Source organism: Dermacentor silvarum, chromosome 3, assembly GCF_013339745.2.
Source record: "Dermacentor silvarum isolate Dsil-2018 chromosome 3, BIME_Dsil_1.4, whole genome shotgun sequence".
NCBI lineage: Eukaryota > Metazoa > Arthropoda > Arachnida > Ixodida > Ixodidae > Dermacentor > Dermacentor silvarum.
The window spans coordinates 182201774-182222313 of NC_051156.1; the positions used below are offsets into that span (position 1 = coordinate 182201774).

At 45.0% G+C, this 20540-nt stretch overlaps 2 protein-coding genes across 9 annotated transcripts in view; one reads left to right on the forward strand and one right to left on the reverse strand.

Annotated features, from left to right (window-relative positions):
- Positions 1–327: 327 nt before the first annotated feature.
- Positions 328–20540, forward strand: part of LOC119446199 (inositol polyphosphate 5-phosphatase K-like) — a 33380-nt gene continuing 13167 nt past the window's right edge. For 6 of the 8 annotated variants that reach the window (XM_037710560.2, XM_049663987.1, XM_049663986.1 and 3 more), the window contains exons 1-10: positions 2330–2692; positions 3223–3324; positions 5566–5682; positions 12909–13017; positions 14057–14173; positions 14844–14951; positions 16986–17053; positions 17141–17252; positions 18151–18260; positions 19518–19674. In XM_037710560.2, coding sequence (XP_037566488.1) covers positions 3278–3324; positions 5566–5682; positions 12909–13017; positions 14057–14173; positions 14844–14951; positions 16986–17053; positions 17141–17252; positions 18151–18260; positions 19518–19674 — 945 coding nt within the window. In that variant the 5' untranslated portion in view covers positions 2330–2692; positions 3223–3277. Of the gene's footprint in view, positions 445–2329; positions 2693–2746; positions 3098–3222; positions 3325–5565; positions 5683–12908; positions 13018–14056; positions 14174–14843; positions 14952–16985; positions 17054–17140; positions 17253–18150; positions 18261–19517; positions 19675–20540 lie in introns of those variants that run through there. The other 2 variants (XM_049663985.1, XM_049663984.1) reach the window with 2 other exon arrangements.
- On the reverse strand, positions 475–1889 carry LOC119446196 (vacuolar protein sorting-associated protein 29). Its single transcript, XM_037710557.2, has one exon. It carries the CDS (start codon positions 1688–1690, stop codon positions 1142–1144), a length of 549 nt encoding a protein of 182 aa, XP_037566485.1. The 5' UTR covers positions 1691–1889; the 3' UTR covers positions 475–1141.

Here is a 20540-nt window from a genome sequence, read left to right on the forward strand (position 1 = left end):
CAGTTCCACAATGCAGATTCATGATTTCCTAGGTATTGTTTGCTGCAAATAACGCTGTGTCAAACAGTGCAAGGTTACTGTATGCGAGATGCGTTCACTATTCCTGTCATCACCTTGGCATGTTGGGCAAAACTTCAACCTGTTTGTGCTCATTCTCTGCGTTACTTGAAATGCTTTTCAGCAATAGGAATCTATAGGCACACTGTTATGTACTGTAACCACAGCTGGCGACCTGAACACTGGCCCTTATACCAGCTCTAGTTGAACAGCCACGACGAGAGCTCACTTCTCGATTGCTGAAGTCTTCCACCGAGACTTTCTACATTATTCTTTCAGTTCCCATGATTTCTCCTGGCAAGCCCTGCATCGGAAGATTGCTCAAGGAAAAGCAGTCTGCCACCGTTGACATTTCGAGCAGCGTAAGGCAAGCCAGACAGTACTGTGGTGAGTAAGTGGAGGCAAGCCTCAAACGAGTAGCTAATAAACTGGAATTTCCTTTATTAAAGTGGAAATCTCAGTGTACACATTCAACTAAGTGACTGTGACTGTAGAGAAGAACAGGAAATATAAGAAATCAATGAACATTCACATATATACATAAAGAAGCATAAGAAAGCACAATAATCAGATAGGCCATCCTTGTTGTGACTAATTATTCAAATTGCAGGTAGACTGTTAACTTAAGCCTGCATTTTTTAGTAAAAAAAAAAAAACTGCACGGTAACAAATAGGGTCTGACACAATTGCAAAATTTAAACAAATAGTTGTTTTAAACGCACAATTTTGTTTCTTTTTCAATATTCATTGTAAATACAATTGTAAAAGGCGAGTACGGCGCACATGGGTCTGCCGACTCTAATTTCGGTTCTAGCAGTGCTGCAATCGAACTAGCAAAACGCTAAGCCCGATAATTGGAGCACTATTACGCTGCGAAAGGGCAACAACCGCAGGCGCGCGCGCACACACACCACACACACGCACACACACACTGCTCTTCCCATTTTGCCATTTGGTATGGTAGCGACACTAGGAAAACAACGTGAATGAGTTGGTTCCAGCAGTAAGCCGCCCTGGTCCATAGGAATGTCGAACGCAACGGCGCAACGTTCAATCGGCGGTCTGCGACGAAGGCGGGTGCCTCTTAGGACTTCTTGTACTCGATCCGTTCCACTTTGACCTCGTCCCCTATCAGCTGATAGACGTAGGTGACAACGGTGGACGACTGGATGTCCATGAGCACGAACGACGGAATGACGTTGCTCTCGAGTGCGTTGTAAGCCCCGGTGGCCGATCCCGGGTTGATGTAGAACTTGTTCTCGTGCTCGTACGCCTCGAAGCGGTGCGTGTGTCCCGAGATGAGCACGTCCACGTCCAGCTGTCTCTGCAGCAGTGCCAGGCTGTCCGGGTTGCCCCACGGCACCACTTGGTGGCCGTGGCACAGCCCAATGCGAAACTGGCCCACGGTGACCACCTTCTGCTCAGGATAGTTGAGGTTCTCGTCGAAATCGCCGCGCACGACGTGCACGTCGCTGGCCAGCGTCTTCAGGTAGTCGTACGACTCCTTGGTGCACAGGTTGCCCGTGCACAGGATGTGCTGGATGCGGCCGGGCACCAGCAGCTTCTTGAACTTGGCTGGCAGGCTGTGGCAGCGATGCGGGACGTGCAGATCGCCCAGCACGAGGACTAGCATGATTTTCAACGCCGCCTGGCACTGCGGAAAGAGGAGAGCGAGGGATACGCCTGACGTTCGTTGCCTTCCCGCTAGCAAATCTATCCACCGGCGGTCAGCGAACGGCAAACACCGCCTCCCTTTCGGACTACACGCTAACGATGACGGCTGAAGAAACGGGCGGACGGGTGCACTCGACGTTTTCACTTTACCGACTAGTGCGACGATGATCTTACAAAAATGAACACTACGCGATGAATACGGGGGTGGGGGCGCTCGGATCGTTACAAGCTATAAATGTAACAAAGATTTGTACTATTTGGCGCACGTAACGCTTGCAGCGCTACTATATGGATTATGCACGATAGAACGCACATTTTGAACGTAGACGGACGCTACTAAAATATATAGAATATTAGTGTGCTCAGGACATGGCTAACACTTTGCTGACGTACTAGACAACTTATTACAAAAAGAAAAGTTACTCGAAAATTTTATTTTATATGAACATAAAAAAAAAATACATTTTGTTTTTGTCACTGCATCAAGCACAGAGGCGCTGCAAGCATTCTGATTCAAGGACTGTGTAGACTGGTGTCGACTATAATTTCTCTAGTGCGCTCTATGTTGTTGCGTGTGACGTAATTGCGTTTTGTTTTTGATTGTAGTTTAGTTTCGTTATCGGCAAAGGCTGCCAGCAAATGTAGAAAAGGCCGCAGCGATCATTGCTGCTGGCGCTATGGGCTACTGCCGTTTCTTCTGCAGCAGCTGCTAACTGAATGCGAGTGTGTCATGCTGGACGAGTTTGTTGCGCGCAGTTGCAGCGGCCAACCGCGGACGGGCTGCATAGCGCGCCCCGTGTTTCTCATGGCAGGTATTCGGACGAGTCTGAGAACATGAGAAACTTTTCCCGGACGTGACGGGGGGACCGCTCTTTGACCGTCTTGAAGCCCGCACCAATCGAAACTGTATAATCTGCACTCTGGACCTGTGTGATTGGGTGGACGACGATTGCGGAATTCGGTGAGCGAGAATTCTTGCTACTCTGTGTTGCCGTCTTCGAGAACGGAGTTCGAAAGAGGGACAAGGAAGAAAAAAAAGAAAAGCTATCGGAGGTGTTGCTGCAAATTTCTCCAGTGTTCTACGCGGCGCATCGTAGCTAAGATATTAGCACAAGCTGCGGTAGTGTCAATGAAAAAAAGGAAGAGATGGTGGCCTTTCGGATAGACTGATCCTTGGAGATTCCGTCAAAAAGTGGCACACACACACGCGCACGCACACTGTTAATGATGCCGCTGGACGGCTAGTGCTCCAAACCTGTCGTTGCTGTGCACTGCAGCACTTTCCGCATACTGGTGCCGCGCTGGACCGAAACTGGGCGCTGTTTGTGGTCTGACACTTCTGAGCATATGGCGAGCGGCTAGCTAGGTACCCGGGCGAACCTTAATTGCATTACAATTTTGAGCTGAGAATTCAGGAGGGAGGAAGCGCGCGCGATAATGCGACCTCGCTACGTAATGCGAGACGAACGTTGATTGTACTTTCTTTTTCAGTTTTCTTTGACGCCAGTGCCTCTGCATATCAAGGGTAACTAGAACAGTGTCTGCCATGCCTCCAGAAAGCACTCCAGCCAACAAAATGCTCCGAGATTTCCAGTAAGTGACCTGGTATTCGCTGCACAATTTTTCTTCAATAAACAATCTGCTCATATACTAGCTGTGAGGAAAAACAGTGTTTGCAGTCGAAACTGTAAAGGTAATTTCCAACTACTTTTTGTCTTCTTTCCTGCCTGTTTTTTTCTTCTTTGTTGTTTTTCGTTAACATTGCCAATGTGTGCAAATGAAGGACTATATTGTTAAAAAAGTTAGCTTGTCTACCACATTCATAGCTTCCATATTACAAGCAATTTTGGCTATATATATATATATACACACACACATATACAGGGTGTCCCAACTATCATGCACCAAGATTTAAAAATATGCCACATAGCTGGATAGAACCAAGGTAACATTATTTGCCGTCGCTTGGACATACTGAGATAATTTTTTGCATTTCGTCTAATTACATAATTAGATGAAAAGTGTCAATGAGAAAATTGTAGAGCAACATGAAAACTCCCGATACAGATTTCTGGTGCTCAATACGTGCTGCATAAAAGTGTTTTTCCGTCCATGAAAGAAGCCCGCGAATACCCGCAAAATTGCCACGCAACTTTGCGTGTGTATCAAAAGCTGTATCGGGAGTTTTTCATGTTGCTCTACAATTTTTTAATTTACACTTTTCATCTCATTATGACGTTTGAGAATTTGATTAATTAAGACTAATGATGTAATTAGGCAGAATGCAAAAAAATAATCTATCTTCAAGTGACAGCAAACAATGTTACCTTATTTCATGTTCAGCTACGTGGCATTTGCATATTTTTAAATCTTGGTGCATGATAGTTAAGACACCCTGTAATATATACATACACACATATGTGTGTGTGTTTACGAAATCCAACTATTGTTATAACTGCATGTTATATTTTTGATGGGATATTATGCACATTAAATATATGATACAGCAGTAAAGAGAGGCCACGCACTGCACTGTATTAAGTATACCAATTAAAACAGTGTCTCACTTAAGCGAGTCATGTGTCCTGACAAAATAATTAAGAAATGGATGCAATAAAACAACTTCAAAGAGAGAAGCAAATGAGATTTTGCGTGAGAAAGTTGTTCTTGTGCAGTCTTCATATTAAATACTTTACACTATGAATTAGGATTCATAATTGGGATGCACGTACACTGTTCACCGATCATTATCGAAATTAACCAGTCATGCTGACAGTCATGGTGGAGGGCAGTTACCATGACATAACATGACTTCCACGTGTTGGCTTCTTTTATGTTTTTTCTTGCAAAACCTTTTTTTTTCTTTTTGTATAAATAAAAAAAAATTTCTGACCCTCACTTAAATGAAGATATGGCTCCCTTGACTGTAATGATGAATGCTGAATGTGCGGTAGTTTTTAAAATATAAGATGGACTGAGGTACCATTTCTCCATGCGTAATTGAATGTGAATTTCTTTGGTTCGTGATCAATGTAGCTGTGATTATAAGTGAAGAACATAAACATGGCATGCCACTTCTCACAAAGTAACTCGGTATTGAAAAGAAAAACATCCATGGATTTGTGAGAATCAAAATGTTGCTGCTTTGGGTAACGGTATGCTAGGTTGTGTGAATCTTCTCTGCCAGTTCATGTGCATTTATTTTGCAAAACATTTTTAATATGCAGAGTAGAATGACTTAAGAATTTGTCGCGTTAATGTGACCACACTATTGCGTGCACTTACAAGACTAAACTAGTGCTGCGTACATCCCTTAGTGGACACTCAATCAGATGGGACAAAATTTGACTACTGCATTGTATGCCAACCATAGTGGTCAGAAAGCATGTCTGCCATTACAAAAAAAATATTTCAGAACACAGTAGAAAACAGTGCTAAAGACACAAACAGAAGGTAGAAGACAGGATGAGTGCTGCGTCCTGTGCTCTACCTTCTGTCCGTGTCTTTAGCACTGTGTTCTACCATGGATGCATACCAACGAGCTCGCCTTCAAAGCCTTTCAGAACATAACTGGGGCTTTAAAGCTTTAAAGAACCAAAACCCCTGACAAGCTGGTATACATTCATCTTCAGAACAAAGAGCGCCGACAGACAAGGGATGTAGCAAAGCGGACAAACGCTGGCACTTCACATTTGTCTGCTTCACTGCTGCAACTCTTATCGTTTTGTCCTGAAGATGAGAGCTCCGAAATGTGTCAACCTCATGAACCATCTATCTATGGCTTAATGGCTGGAAAACGGAGAAATGCGTGTTAATGAGCATCTACGTTTGCAGGGTGTACATCCTGACATGGAATGTAGTCTGTCGAGCACCAATCGCAGACCTCCGCAGTGCCTTGGGCCTAGAGCCTCCCATAATTCCAGAGGCATTGCCAGACATGTACGCCATTGGGTGAGTTATTGAGTGTGGGTGCAACACAGTGCATCTCTTTCCATATTGCTGCACATCCTCCTCAAGGAGCACTGACACATATTTTTGGAGTTGTGGAGGCTCTAACATGCCCTTTTACGTGTGTAAACTGTTTAAAAAATTTAATTCTGTGGTTTCACGAACCAAAACCACAATCTGACTGTGAGACACGCCGAAGTGTGGGACTCCGGATTAATTTTGACCACCTGGAGTTCTTTAGCATGCACCCAAATCTAAGCAAACGATCAAACCTGCAACCTTGAGCTGAGCAGTGCAATTACTCCATAGCCACTAAGTGACCACGGTGGGTCGTACGTGAAAGGACCACACTTAAGAAGTATGAAAGTGGGGAAACACTTGGAAAGATATTTTAATTTGATATAGCGTTGGTCTCAAAATGCCGGCATGGTGTCATTGACGTCGTGACGTCACAACAGAAATTTGTTCTTGTTGCGTAGCATTAAGGCTAGGTGTGACGATGTTGGTCATAAAACAATAAACAACAACGCTGTATGTTTATTCTTGCTGCACTCACATGTGGCAGCCACAACGATCACAGGAACGGAGCCCACCACTGTATCATGACGTCATGGCACATCAACCCACTGGGTAACGAAACCGAATTTGGGTTGATGAAACAAATATATTATATTAAATTTATTTAGAGCATTATGACATTTGCCAGTATCTTTTTTTTTTTCTTTTTTTTTAGCTTTAGAGCGTTAGGACTTCGGTGCAAGATTACAAGTCGAAACTAACATGTCATTACTGCTTTAAGAAAATTCTTTTTACTTAGGAGGCCCATACAACATGAAACACAAACAAGTAAACACATAAATTTGGAGCACTGTGCCTGGTGTGAAACTGTAGCTCAAAGCATGTCATAAAAAAAAAGGAAAAGGAATGCAATTTATTTTTGTTCAATTGAGAGCATAGAACAAAGTTTCTTTGACAGTTCTATTACCTCCACGCAGCTGGGTAATAAAAAGAAATCAAGAAAGAAACTGCAATAGCAGGAAATAATGCTGCTGGAATGTGGGGCATCACTGTATGTGTGGGTGGGTGTACATGCACATAAAATATACCGGATATTTCACAGAACTTGAACCAAGCTTTAAAAATAAAGGTACTAGTACATGTTCGGCAAGTGTGACCAATGGTCTACCATTCGCTGTCAACTTTGAGTTATTCATATTCTATTTTAAAGTCCAATTAGTTAGCTAACTATAGCCAAGATCAATTGGGAACAATTTGAATTACTTGCTTTAGGGAATAAGTTTAATTGGAAAAGTTGTAACACGTGCTCAAAAACACTCAATGAAATTGTTTATATTATGTCATCTTTGCACTTTTATTTATTTGTTTTGCAGGTTTTTTAAAGAGAGCCTGTGAAATGTGAAAAGAAGAAAAAAGTGACATCACTGTGCTCTTGTGTGTTTAGATTACAACACTCTTAATCATGTTTTCAAAGAATGAAGGCCACATGTTCATTGTAAAAGGAAGCAATCTGCCCCAGTGTCCAAGCAGCAATATTGTTACGGGGAGAAAATATATGTATTTACAATATATACAGAGGGTTGTAGCTCTGTGGCCAGGGTGACACCATCTACCGAGCTCCGAGACACTTCAGCCTCTTCTTCCCCCAACCAACGTCATTTTGTCCACAGCGGTACAAACTCGTACGTGACATGAACCCCCCGGCGGCAGAAGCATCGTCTCGATGCTTCTTAGGGTGTCGAATCAGCGTGCGAGTTATAGGGCTTTAGTCGCGAAACGTGCACGATATCAGTTCCTGGGGTGGTAGAAGACTTTGAATTCACAGGTGAGATCTCATATGTGAGGCTGGTGACTTGGCGAAGAACTCGGTATGGCCCGACGTATCGTGGCAGCAGTTTTTCGCAAAGGCCGACGCGACGGGAGGGTACCCAAAGCAGAACAAGGGACCCAGGGCTGAAATGAGCGTCCCGACGATGACTGTCGTAACGGTGCTTCTGGATAGTCTGAGATGCCAGAAGACGGTCACGGGCAATACGACGTGCTGCGGCCGCGCGAACAATGGCGTCGTGAGCATAGAACGTGGTAGTGGTGGCGTCAGAAGGGAGCAGTGAGTCAAGAGGCAGGAGAGGGTGACGGCCATATAGTAGATAGAACGGGGAATAACCAGTAATATCGTGACGCGACGAATTGTACGCAAACGTCACGAAAGGTAAGGTGCAGTCCCAATCCCGGTGATCATCACTCACGTACATGGAGAGCATGTCCGTAAGTGTACGGTTGAGGCGCTCGGTAAGTCCGTTTGTCTGTGGGTGGTAAGCCGTCGTGAACTTGTGGGACGTTGAGCAAGAACGAAGAAGGTCGTCGACAACCTTAGAAAGAAAACAGGGGCCTCTATCGGTGAGTAGCTGACGTGGGGCACCATGATGTAGGATGACTTCATGGAGGAGAAAATCAGCCACATCAGTTGCGCAGCTTGTAGGGAGGGCCCGCGTTATGGCATAACGCGTGGTATAGTCCGTCGCAACAGCCACCCACTTGTTGCCCGAGGATGAGGCAGGAAATGGGCCAAGAAGGTCCAGGCCGACGCGGAAAAATGGCTCACTGGGGATATCGATAGGCTGAAGGTGGCCAGCGGGAGACAATGGAGGCTTCTTGCGGCGTTGGCAAAGTTCGCAGGCAGCGACGTAGCTTCGAACAGAGCGATATAGCCCAGGCCAGAAAAATCGTCTGCGCACACGGTCATATGTACGGGAGACACCCAAATGACCAGCGGTAGGCGCATCGTGTAACTGCGAGAGAATTGTCGAGCGCTGATGCTGGGGAACGACGAGGAGCAGTTCAGCACCATGAGGATTCATATTGCGTCGATATAAGGTCCCGTCCTGGAGAACAAACATACGGAGAGAAGCGTCCTGTTGCTCCGAGGTAATGCGTTCGATGATGGATCGCGAATATGGGTCACGACGCTGCTCGTCGGCGATGCGTGAGAAGTCGGAGATCGACAAAACGCAGGTATCTGTATCGGTTTCGGTGCCATCCGGTGGGTCGACAGGGTAGCGGGAGAGGCAGTCGGCGTCCTTATGTAACCGCCCAGATTTGTAGGACACGGAAAACGTGTACTCTTGCAGGCGTAAAGCCCAGCGGCCAAGACGGCCTGTCGGGTCTCTGAGTGAGGATAGCCAACATAAGGCATGATGATCTGTCACGACGGTGAAATGTCGACCGAACAGGTAAGGGCGGAACTTAGCAATGGACCAAACAAGGGCCAAGCATTCACGTTCTGTTATCGAGTAGTTTCGCTCTGGTGCAGAAAGAAGACGGCTAGCATACGCGATCACGCGATTGGTGTCCCGCTGTCGTTGGGACAAGATAGCGCCAATGCCATGGCCGCTTGCATCAGTGCGAACTTCGGTGTAGGCATGCGGATCAAAATGACCCAACACGGGTGGATTGGTAAGGCGACTGATAAGCGTTGAAAATGCTTCAGCCTGGTCGGGTCCCCAACGAAAAGTGGTGTCCTTTTTCAGAAGGTCTGTGAGAGGACGAGCGATTTCGGCAAAGTTCTGGATAAATCGCCGAAAATAGGAACACAGCCCTAGAAAACTGCGGACATCGGTAGGAGAACGCGGAAGGGGAAACTCCCCAACGGCACGAACTTTGTCAGGATCAGGCTGGACGCCAGAAGCGTCAACCAAGTGACCAAGTACTCGTATTTGGCGGCGGCCGAAATGGCATTTTGCAGAATTGAGTTGTAGACCGGCACGTCTAAAAACATCAAGGATAGCTGACAGTCGGTGAAGGTGGCTCTCAAACGTCGGTGAAAAAACTATGACGTCATCAAGGTAGCAGAGGCATGTGGTCCATTTGAATCCGCGCAGAAGAGAGTCCATCATGCGCTCGAAGGTAGCAGGGGCATTACACAGTCCAAAAGGCATCACTTTAAATTGGTAGAGACCATCTGGGGTGACGAAGGCGGTCTTTTCGCGATCTCGTTCATCCACTGCGATTTGCCAGTAGCCGGAGCGCAAATCAATCGATGAAAAATAACTGGCACCGTGTAAGCAGTCCAGCGCGTCATCAATACGTGGAAGCGGATACACGTCCTTTTTCGTAATCTTATTCAGGTGACGGTAATCGATACAAAATCTCCAGGTATTGTCCTTCTTTTTAACCAAAACGACAGGTGACGCCCATGGACTGCAGGAAGGCTCGATAATATCTTTGGAGAGCATTTTGTCCACCTCCGTTTGGATCACCTGGCGTTCAGCTGCTGACACACGGTAGGGCCTCCGGTGTATAGGAGGAGCGTCACCAGTGAGGATGGGATGGGTGACGACACGGGTGCGACCTAGCGGGCGATTTCCAAAATCAAAGATGTCTTCACAGGACATTAGAATACGGCGAAGGGCGTCGGTGTAAGCAGGCCGTAGGTCAGTAGCTATCATGGGCGTAAACTTGTCGTTGCTTGAAGTAGGACGGTCGGAAGCTGCAGCAGTGTCGAATCGTGGTTCGGGCGTAAGAGCAGCTACTGCACACTCTTCCAAAGGAGACAGCAAAGCGAGAGATACACCCTCAGGAAGCACTTGCAGACACGAACCAAAGTTCAGAAGGGGAAGCCACGCTCGATTGTTAACAAGAGTGACAATGGAGCTGGGTAGTGCGATTTGGCGTGCCAGGAGAACGTCGCAAAGTGGGGACACCACGTAAGGACCATCTCGAAGTGGAGTAGAAGGCGACATGAGGACGTAGGTCGCAGCATCAGGTTGCAGGCGAACAAATTCAGCAGCACGAAGTCGTGACTTGTGGTCTCCGGTCGGGTCGGCAAAGTAATGGGGCAGTTCAAGGCGAAGGGTGCCGGTTGCACAGTCAATAAGTGCTGAATGAGCACTCAGGAAGTCGATTCCAAGAATCACTTCGTGGGGACACTCGGCCAGTACAGTGAACAGGACTAACACAGGACGACCGGCAATGGTAACACGGGCGGCGCACATTCCCATCACGACTGTTGTACTGCCATTAGCCACTCGGACGGCAGGCGACTCGGCAGGTGTCAGGACTTTACGGAGACGGCTACGAAGATCTGATCGCATAACCGACACCTGAGCGCCAGTATCGATGAGGGCTTGAACGGGTACATCATCAACAAAAATTTCAACAAGGTTCGGTCGAGCAGCAGGCGTCAGCAGAGGTTTTGCAGTCCGAGTCGTCAACGCAGCCTCACCTCCGGGGGCTGCATTGCTTAGTTTCCCGAGAAGCGGCCCGCGTAGGACGGGGACGAGGGACGTCGAGGTGTAGGCGAGCGGGACTGATGGCGTTGCGGCGAGGGCGAGCGGCTAGTTGTGTGTCCCTGAGAGGGAAGGCCGGCATGGTATGGTTCAGAAAGGGGCGACAGAGACCGAGGGTCTCGGTTGAAGCGGCGATCAGCGTATGGTCGAGGCGAGGAGTACCAGCGGCTACTACGGCAGTGGCGGGAGATGTGACCGACCCGGGAGCAAGCAAAGCAAATCGGCCTGTCATCCGGTGTTCGCCACTCAGATGGGTTCCGATATCGACTCGGGAACGACTGGCGAGGTGCAGCAGAGGCAATGACAGGAGTGGTAGGGGTGGGACGTGGGCGGACGGCAGACTGGATGTCCATGTTGGCAATTTCTTGGCGGACAACAGCTTGAATGAGCGAGATGGTCATGTTGTCGTGCGTATGGGGACAGTGAGAACTTGGAGCCATAGCCTCAAGTTCGCGGCGGATGACCTGTGTCAAGCTTGGCGTGGCAGGCGGATGTGATGCCGGAGGGTCGTTGCAGGAGGAAGTGGCAGCCGTATTGGGAAGTCGGTCGAAGCGTTGTACGATGCGTTTGCTCTTCGCTTGCTCAAAATTCCGGCATTCCTTTATGATGGATTCAACCGTTGAGCAGTTCCTGCAAAGCAGGAGGTTGAATGCATCGTCTGCGATGCCCTTCAAGATGTGTCCAACCCTATCGGCCTCTAGCATGTCCGCGTCCGCTTTACGGCAGAGAGCCAGAACGTCTTGAATATACGCGACGTATGATTCGGTTGGTGTCTGGACACGAGACGCTAGCTCTTGCTTGGCCTCCATTTTACGTCCTACAGGCCTTCCGAAAAGATCGCGTAGCTTTTCCTTGCAGGAGTCCCAGCTTGTAATTTCGGTTTCATGCGTCTCGAACCATACCTTCGCGGTTCCTCCCAAGTAAAAGATCAGGTTGGCCAGCAAATGTGTGGCATTCCACTTGTTGTGCTTACCGACGCGCTCATACGACGTCAGCCAGTCTTCGACGTCGACCTTGCCAGTGCCAGTGAAGATTCCCGGGTGACGTAGCTGGGTTAGTACCACTTCCGCCGGTGTCTGAGCGGCGGAGGCAGCGTCAGCGTCGGAGGCAGCGTCAGTAGCCATAACAGCGGAACCGATGTGACGCCCGCTGCGAAGATCCAGGGCCGGCTTGTGGCGAGATTACCCCGCACTTCCACCAAAATGTTACGGGGAGAAAATATATGTATTTACAATATATACAGAGGGTTGTAGCTCTGTGGCCAGGGTGACACCATCTACCGAGCTCCGAGACACTTCAGCCTCTTCTTCCCCCAACCAACGTCATTTTGTCCACAGCGGTACAAACTCGTACGTGACAATATCACCATCGTTGTTGTAATGTAGAAATTCACTGTAGTGCTAAATGATTAGCAATTAGCCAGTGTTGGAAATCATATTGAAATGCACTTGTTAGCTTCTTTTACAACGGGCATGCAAGCTTAATTTTTTGGAAACATGGTTGTGAGCACTGAAAACCAGATGCGCAAGTATGCATGTGATGTCCTTGTGTTTCTTTTTTTTTTCCCCTCCATATTTCACATGCTTTCTTCAGAGCCCAGAAAAAAAGAAAAAAAAATGTCATAGGAACAACTTCAGTGGATGTTCTGGGCAGGCTATACAACTTTACCAATCAGACACCTAAAATTTTAATTTTAATTGATTGACCTTACCTAATTAGACAACTAATTGCACTTTAATAAATACTATGAGTAACTCAGGACAATTACAAATGGTATGCCATTAAGTCTCATCCACCTAAGATGTACCTTTTTTTTTAAGGTTGGCTCAAGTTACTTGAAACACCAGTAGATGATGAAGCAGTGTGATGTTCATACAAGTTACATACATACAGCTGACAAACTTCTATAAAAAAACATGACTCCAGGTTCCAGGAGGTGAGTGCGAGACCTCAGCACCTCCTGTCTCAAGCCTTTTTTGAAGAGCCCTGGATTCAAGCCATCAGGAATGCCCTGCACAAGTACAGTTATGTCAAGGCAAGTATGCGTACGAGCTGCCGTAACTTTATTTTAGCTCTCTGAAAGCGAGTTATACATCAGCTACGCTAATTCTACACTAGCTAAAGCATACATATCTATGTCACTGAAGGTTCACGCTTAGCTGTGTTGCCCCAAAGGGATGCTAGAAGGAGACATTAAACCAGGCATAAACTGGTTTATATTATCCACGAACTCTTCCCATAATTTCTTTTGTGAAAACAGATGACTGATTTGTAATGGAACTAAAGGCCAGGCTATACGGTCAGGCTGCAATGCCAATTAAAAGGCATTGTGACATCACAAATTTCGTAGTGTTCAGTGCACTTTGGCCCCTGTTGTGCAGGGAAAGTCTGCAAACATTGTTGAGTTGTTTTTTGTTTATTGGTTTGAGATAATCCATCTGAGCAGTTTCTTCTCATGAACAGACTGGCGTACAGAATGACTGTGAAGGAAGGCTTGTGTACAGCCTGTGGCCTGTAAGAATCATAATAAAAGCACAGTCTGTGGCAGTATGCTCTTAAAATGGTGGTTGATTCATGTTCGATGAAATTGCTATTGCACTCTTAATCACACCCAGTCGGCAAGTAACCACAATGGTATATGCAGCCTTTAAGAGTGCACTGTGTTTGACATTACTAATCTTAAAGACAGCGCAACAGGACGACGAGGGCTACTTTTCCACCGTAGTGTCAAATATGAACAAGTTAGCCCAAACAGAAATTCGCTCTGTGTTCCCACAGTTCTGGTACCAGAGGAAGATTGTATAGCATGCAATAAGAGAACACTCTATAGTATCTACCGAGGAACTGCAATTGTATTTTGTGCATTTTGTTGCTACGTCGGACAGTGCTTCTCTTACTACTTCCAAGTTTCGAATGAAAGTTTATGAAAGCTTATCTAAGCTTATGAAAGATTAGCCATATGTATCTTAACGTGCAATATGTTTCATTTCATGATCAAAAGCACTTAAGAAATCCGAGCACTCGCCTAAACGCAAGTGTGGAATAAGCAAGAAACAGTCTTCTTTGATTGGCAGGTGAAGCATGTGCGCCTACAGGGCCTCATCTTGACCATCTTTACCAAGCGCGAGCACCTGATCCAGTTGCGGGGCATCCAGTCCACATACACTAGGACTGGCCTTGGAGGTGTCTGGGTGAGGCTGGTTTCATTTTTATGTTGTTGTTTTTGTTTTAATTTTATATAGTATATACAGTTTGACCCACTGTTAAGCAGAGCAAGCGAGTGTGGAATGTGTGTGCATTTTTCTTTTTGAAGTCTGGTAGCGCCCAGCCTTGTAGCACACAGCTAGCACCATAGGTGGTTCAAGACATATTGATGAGCTAGTTGATAGATCATTATTGTTTCAAAGGCAGCACACTTCTTGGAACATAGACGAACAGTAATCAAATACTTTGCAATGACCATAGGTGGTGTGACCACACTGCTTCTGTTGGCACTTTGTAGCTGGACCAACCAAACAGTTTAAGGCATTTGTTTGCATGTTTCGTTTAAGTGTGGACCACAATGTAAACTCTACTGCACTGCAACTGATGTTCTGGGCTTATAGACGGTGCTCTAGAGTGTAGCTGCTAATTTTCATAGCCACGGTGTCGTCATGAGTAGTGTTATCGCATCTACAGATTTGTGCGGATACCTTGGATACCTAAAGGATTTTCTGGAGAATAGTCAGAACTACAGTGAATTTTAGAAGTTTATGAAATTTGTCAGCAGGACTTCACTATTATTAGAAGTGACTATTTCAAAATTGGTAGTATAGTTGTATTAAAGTAAAGCAACTAAACGGTCTCCTTTCTTTTTAAAAGGGCAACAAAGGCGGAGTGACGATACGGCTTTGTGTCTACGGTTGCTCCATTTGTTTTGTCAACAGCCATCTGGCTGCTCACGAGAGTGAAACATTCCAACGGATAAATGTGAGTGCTACTTTGATCGCTTTTTATGTGAAGTTGTGGATAGCACAGCAAATTGATTGCTGCAAGCTTGTAAAACAAGAACATGATCACTACGTTAAATACCATTGGCAGTTTGTACATATGGAAGTGATAAACACACCTCTCCAACCTTTGACAGCTGTGTTTCAGTAAAGAAGGTAGATTAAAAATCGTCGAAAGGAGCTTCATTTCAGATTAACGATTTAATTTAATTGATTAACGATTTTTCTTGCCGCAAGGGACAGTTCTGGCCAAAGGGTGCCATACACTTGGTGCTGATGAGTTGACAATGGTACATGAATTGTGGATGTAACATGGCTGTAAAGAGGCCTAAAATCAGTTGCTCTATAAATGCTTAAAATATATGTGTATTAAAAATATGACAGTGACAAGTGAGGTGTACTATGAAAAGATATGTTGCGAAGTGATCATAAGCTAAAAATGTTGTAAGAATATGCAAGTAGCGATATTTCCCAACCCAGGCCCTTGAACACAAGGGACGGGAAACTTTATTCCAATGCACCTCGACCTCCACAATATGAAAAAGGGTTTCTGAATTCACATTATTATCCCCTAAATCACTCACGGTCATGGTCAGTCATGGTCAGGCTTCATACATTTGTATACACAATTTGTTTTTACCAGTTCTGTCCAATAGTGGTAAGGAAAAAACAACGGACATTGCATTGCGAATCAATTGAGCCCACTTGACCCTCTACAGCGAACGGGAACTACAGTGGGTAACACTGTAGCTCCCAATTGCTTTAGACTGCACATTATTGGTACACACAACCACTTTACTGAAGGCACTACGAAACTCGGATATATCGAACCCACATACGTATAATGACTTATTGTGTATAACGAACAGCAGTCAAATCCTCTTGAAAATTTGTATATAAAATTGTTATTTTATATATCGAATTACCGATACGTTGAACTGTTTTGTGATCCCCTTCAGACTCAATATATCCAGGTTCAACTGTATCATGTTTGACGGCATGTTCAATATGATGCGATTCATCAGCAATAGTGTAGGAAAACTTGTTCCTTCCACTTAATGCATGCAGCCAATAATTAACTTTTGCATGTGGTTTCAGCCACTGATTCAAATCATTGTATGAAAAAATGTGACATGACTGGCTGTAATACAAATCAAACTTTAATTACTTTCTAATTCTGATAAGCCACTACAAAATGCACAAAACACTATCCTACCATCCTTAGGTTTTTTTTTTTTTCAATAGAGTCTACATCACCTCAGAATAAAATTATGTAACTTTGACATTTATTCATAGTGCACCATAATTTGCAACTGAAGCGAGTATGTCATTTAATGTGGAGAGGGTTTGTCAGTTTGTGTCTGAATAAAAGCATGCTAATGATTCTATGTGCGCTTTTGTTTCTGATCACTTTCTTAATCTAAACTTCTGCGGTATGAAAGGGAGAGTGATTATTATTGTTATGGAATTAATGTTGTTTTGTTCAACATTACTTTTTTACCCCCTCATTACACCAAGAAATAAATTAATTCATTCTTATTTCTAAGTACCATGAACATGAACAGCACCGATGCCTTATACTAATGGCTCACTGAATAAAATTAAATATTTAACAAACTAAAAGTAAAATTTTTTTGCAAAAGCTCGAAGACAACATAAAAAATCAGGTAAATTTCAAACTCGTTGGCAAGGAATATTGATATCAAGACGTAAAACAATCTGCCAAGTTAAGGCGTGTGTTATGGGGCTCAGGTTATGCGAGTTGCACACACAAAAAACGCTAGGGTTAATGCAAGCCTGGCCGATGTTAAGTTCTCAGGTGAGACCTGGCCATGTATTATTTTGAATAAAAATACATGATCACGTTATTTTCAGCATGCTGCAAGTGAGTCAGTGCTGAACATCTGCAAAATGTGCTGATATGTCCATAATAATATTTGCGCCCCAGGAAACGGTCACAGCAGCGAGCGGGCGCCTTTGTATATCTTCATTAATTACACCTCTGTACTTGCAGGAGTATAACACAATAATTGAGAAGCAAAGGTTTTTTGACACCCAGGCAACAAACATTTTGACGCACGAGTAAGTGAACTCCCTTTATTTCATGTTGCCTAGATAGCAGTGTTTTGCTTTTGCGCTTACTGTTTAACTGTGCTGTTTCTGAAACAGCTACACGTTTTGGTTCGGGGACCTGAACTTCCGTGTGGATGACTGCACCCTGGAAGAAATGAAGGCTTCTATTGAGAACAACACCTATGCCCAGATGCTGCCGAAAGACCAGGTGGGAAAAATCGATGTGGGGGTGAAACATCTGATGGGCTCTTGGCCAAATTATATACAGTTGGACCTCATTATAACAAAGTTGTATCTGACACGAAAACGTATTCGTTATATCTGATATTCGTTATAAGCATATATTTGCTACACACTAATATTGGCGAGAAATTTTTGTTTACTTCGTTATATCCGATAATTCGTTATATCCGTGTTCACTATATAGAGGTTTTACTGTATTGCTGTCACATCAGCATGGTCAATTATTATTGTCAGTTACAGTGTTTCACCAATACCTTAAGTTCCTGCTGTCTTGAGTCCTTTGAAAAGTTATTTGGGCCTGTGAAGTACCATTGTTTCATCATTTTGACCGCAAATGGCTTTTCATTCAGTCCACTATGTACAGTCGCAAGTGAAAGTTTAGAGACCTCGGCATCAGCAAAAAATTTAAATACATCAAGCGCAGCTCCACGACCTCGAATTGGCTTAATACGTTGTATTGGTCAAACACATGCACGTAGCTGTGCGCTCTTGATTTCAGCCGGAATGCCCAGGCTGCAAAAAAACCCCATAAAATCGTGGCACCTTTGGTCCACAAACTATTGCTCGTGACTGTACTACCATATATTTCTTTAATCGTCTGTGTTTTGTATTTGTGTTTTCACCACTTGTATATAATTTTCATTCTGGGCACCACACTAAAGGTACTAGTATACGGTTAGTGGTCGATTATAGTACTAAAGAAAGAATTTCATTATTCATCATCATGGTCAATAAGCATGAGAAATTCAGTTTGTTCGATCACTGTCGGTTAGGTTCATTGTTATCAGCAGCTTTAGCAGTTATATGTGCTTTGAACCGCTCGCTGCCCAATGGCCCATTTCTTACTGTGTTTGTGTTTTCAGCTGAACCGCGTGCGCAGCAAAGGTGAAGCCTTCCACGAGTTCTGCGAAAACGACATTACCTTCGCACCAACCTACAAGTTCCAGATTGACCGCATGGGCTACAACTTCAGGTACGCTGATACCGGGAAGGCTCGAAAGGAAACTGACGAAGAATGCGACGAACAGTGGAATGGGAAACGATAGCCATAACATTACTAAATGCAAAGGGAGCAGCATGGGTTAGAGGATGGGTGCGAGTTGCTGTGTGCATTTGGTCTGCAGGGCTGGTGGCCAGCGGTCCAAAAAGATACGAGGACTGAATGCCAAGGCAAGAGCACAAGTTAGAGGCTGCAGAGGCCGGACAGCATAATGAGACTAGGAAAATGTGCACAGTGGGCACATGACAGGGTTAATTAAAGATTCTTGTGAGAAGGCAAATATCCTTGTCCAGCAGTGAACTTAAATATGATTTTAACCCTGTAAAACCCAACAGTTCCACATCCAGGAAAATTAGAACAACTTGTTCACCTTTATGTGAACAAAAAAAAAAGGCAATGAAACCAAAATGAAATGTTAGTTGAGTTAGAACTTAATTAGTATAATTAATTATGAGTTGTTTTGGTGAACTACCCACAACTGACAGCTCGCTCCAGCACATAAAAAAATTTATGGGGAATCTCCTCAGGGAGTTATCTGAATGATGCGTAAGCATTTCGTAGTAATAACGTGGTGTTGAGTGCTCACACTCAACACTGCTGGTAATCATAGCACTGCTCAGCGGCTGCGGTCATCTTGGCACCGTTACGATAAATGCGACAGCGCTGGGGCAACACAAACCGCTGCGGAAGGCGGCACAATGTGAACTGATGAGGCAAGTTAACTAATGAAGGTGGCGGCGCCAGGTGCACTAATGACGTTCCGATCCTAAGCCACGGCTGCTCCTCAGTTCTGGCTTACTAAATGTGTGCTTAGTGCATGCCCAATTGCACACGTCACGTAGTCGCAGAGACGCGCTCCTGCCACTGCTCGCGCGTTCGTCGTCGTCTCCTTCCACAGCTGGCAAACTTGAAAGCGATCGTCTTGCACGAAGGACGGACGGACGCTCGGACAGTTTTCTCTTTGGGTCAGCATAGAAATGCTTATGCATTTAAAACGCTACTTGGTGCTGTGCACTAAGTTTCCCACGCTTAAATCAGTTTTGAGGTATCACTCATTGTAGCACATATGGTAGATACATTGGGCTTGGCAGGGCTAATGGTAGTGAGAGATGTGAGCAGGCAGATGGAATTTCTGTGCATGGCAGTGACTAATATTTTTCTACACATTACATAAGCATCAAGTTTATGTGCAGGTTTGTGAACTTCTCTTCGTTTCTTTTCCTGATGTAGCCAGCGCAAGCCGGCCTGGACTGACAGGATTCTCTACCGCTTCACCAAGAACGCCTACGAGAATGTGACCCTTGATCTAAAGCAGCACCAGTATGTCAGCCATGACCTGTACATCCAGAGTGACCACAAGCCTGTGTCTGCTTTCTTCACTCTGAAGGTATGTTGCACTGCTGCATGTCCAAAGCTTACTTAGTTTTTCTCCCTTTATTGCGGTTATGCATCAATCCTCTTGAAGGAGTATTTTAGCTTGAAGTAAATAGTTACAAGAAAAGCTCGTTGTCACAGATGCTAATGACAGAAGTAGGTACTTTCAAATGCAATGGAGCCTATCTTTGAGTGAATTGTTGCAAGATAATGGTGGCAGAACATTGTTGTATATCGCTCTATCACTTCGCAGCACTGTTTACTCGTTGTTCCAATAATTTCTTAATATTAAGAGCACTTGTGAGGGTAACAGCCAACAAGATTAATGGGTGTGCGAGGTATTTGAGAACCTGGCTTTGAATTGCCCTAGACGCTATCATTCTTATTCTATTTGTCTAGGCGCCTAACTTCCTCTTCACCATTGTTCTGTCACTTAGCTAGCGCATTTATTCGAGGGTATTGGCTTGCAGGTCTGACAGAGGAGATGAAGCCGCACACTGACCTAGTTGCCTTGCACGCTGACCACAGCGGCTTGGACATAGCTGCCTTCCTAAATGTCACCAAATTCCTTCTTTTTGGAATGAAAACAGTCTATAGCCAATTGTCATTTGTCCAGAAAGAAAAATAAGTGCTTTCAGTTGTCAGACACCATTCAGGCGGTTGAGTTTCTCCAGCAGGTAGAGGCCATATTATGTGTGAGAACAATGAAGAGCCAATTATGCACATTGCCCAGTAGCTTCAAGTAGCAGAGTCAACAGCCAAGCTTCCCTTGCACGATATCATTAGGCGACACTCCTGAGCAACTGATATGCTTGCTCCCATAGGGCCTGTGCAATCCAGGAGTGGCTGTTTATGAACTTCAGTGGTTGTCACGTCGCC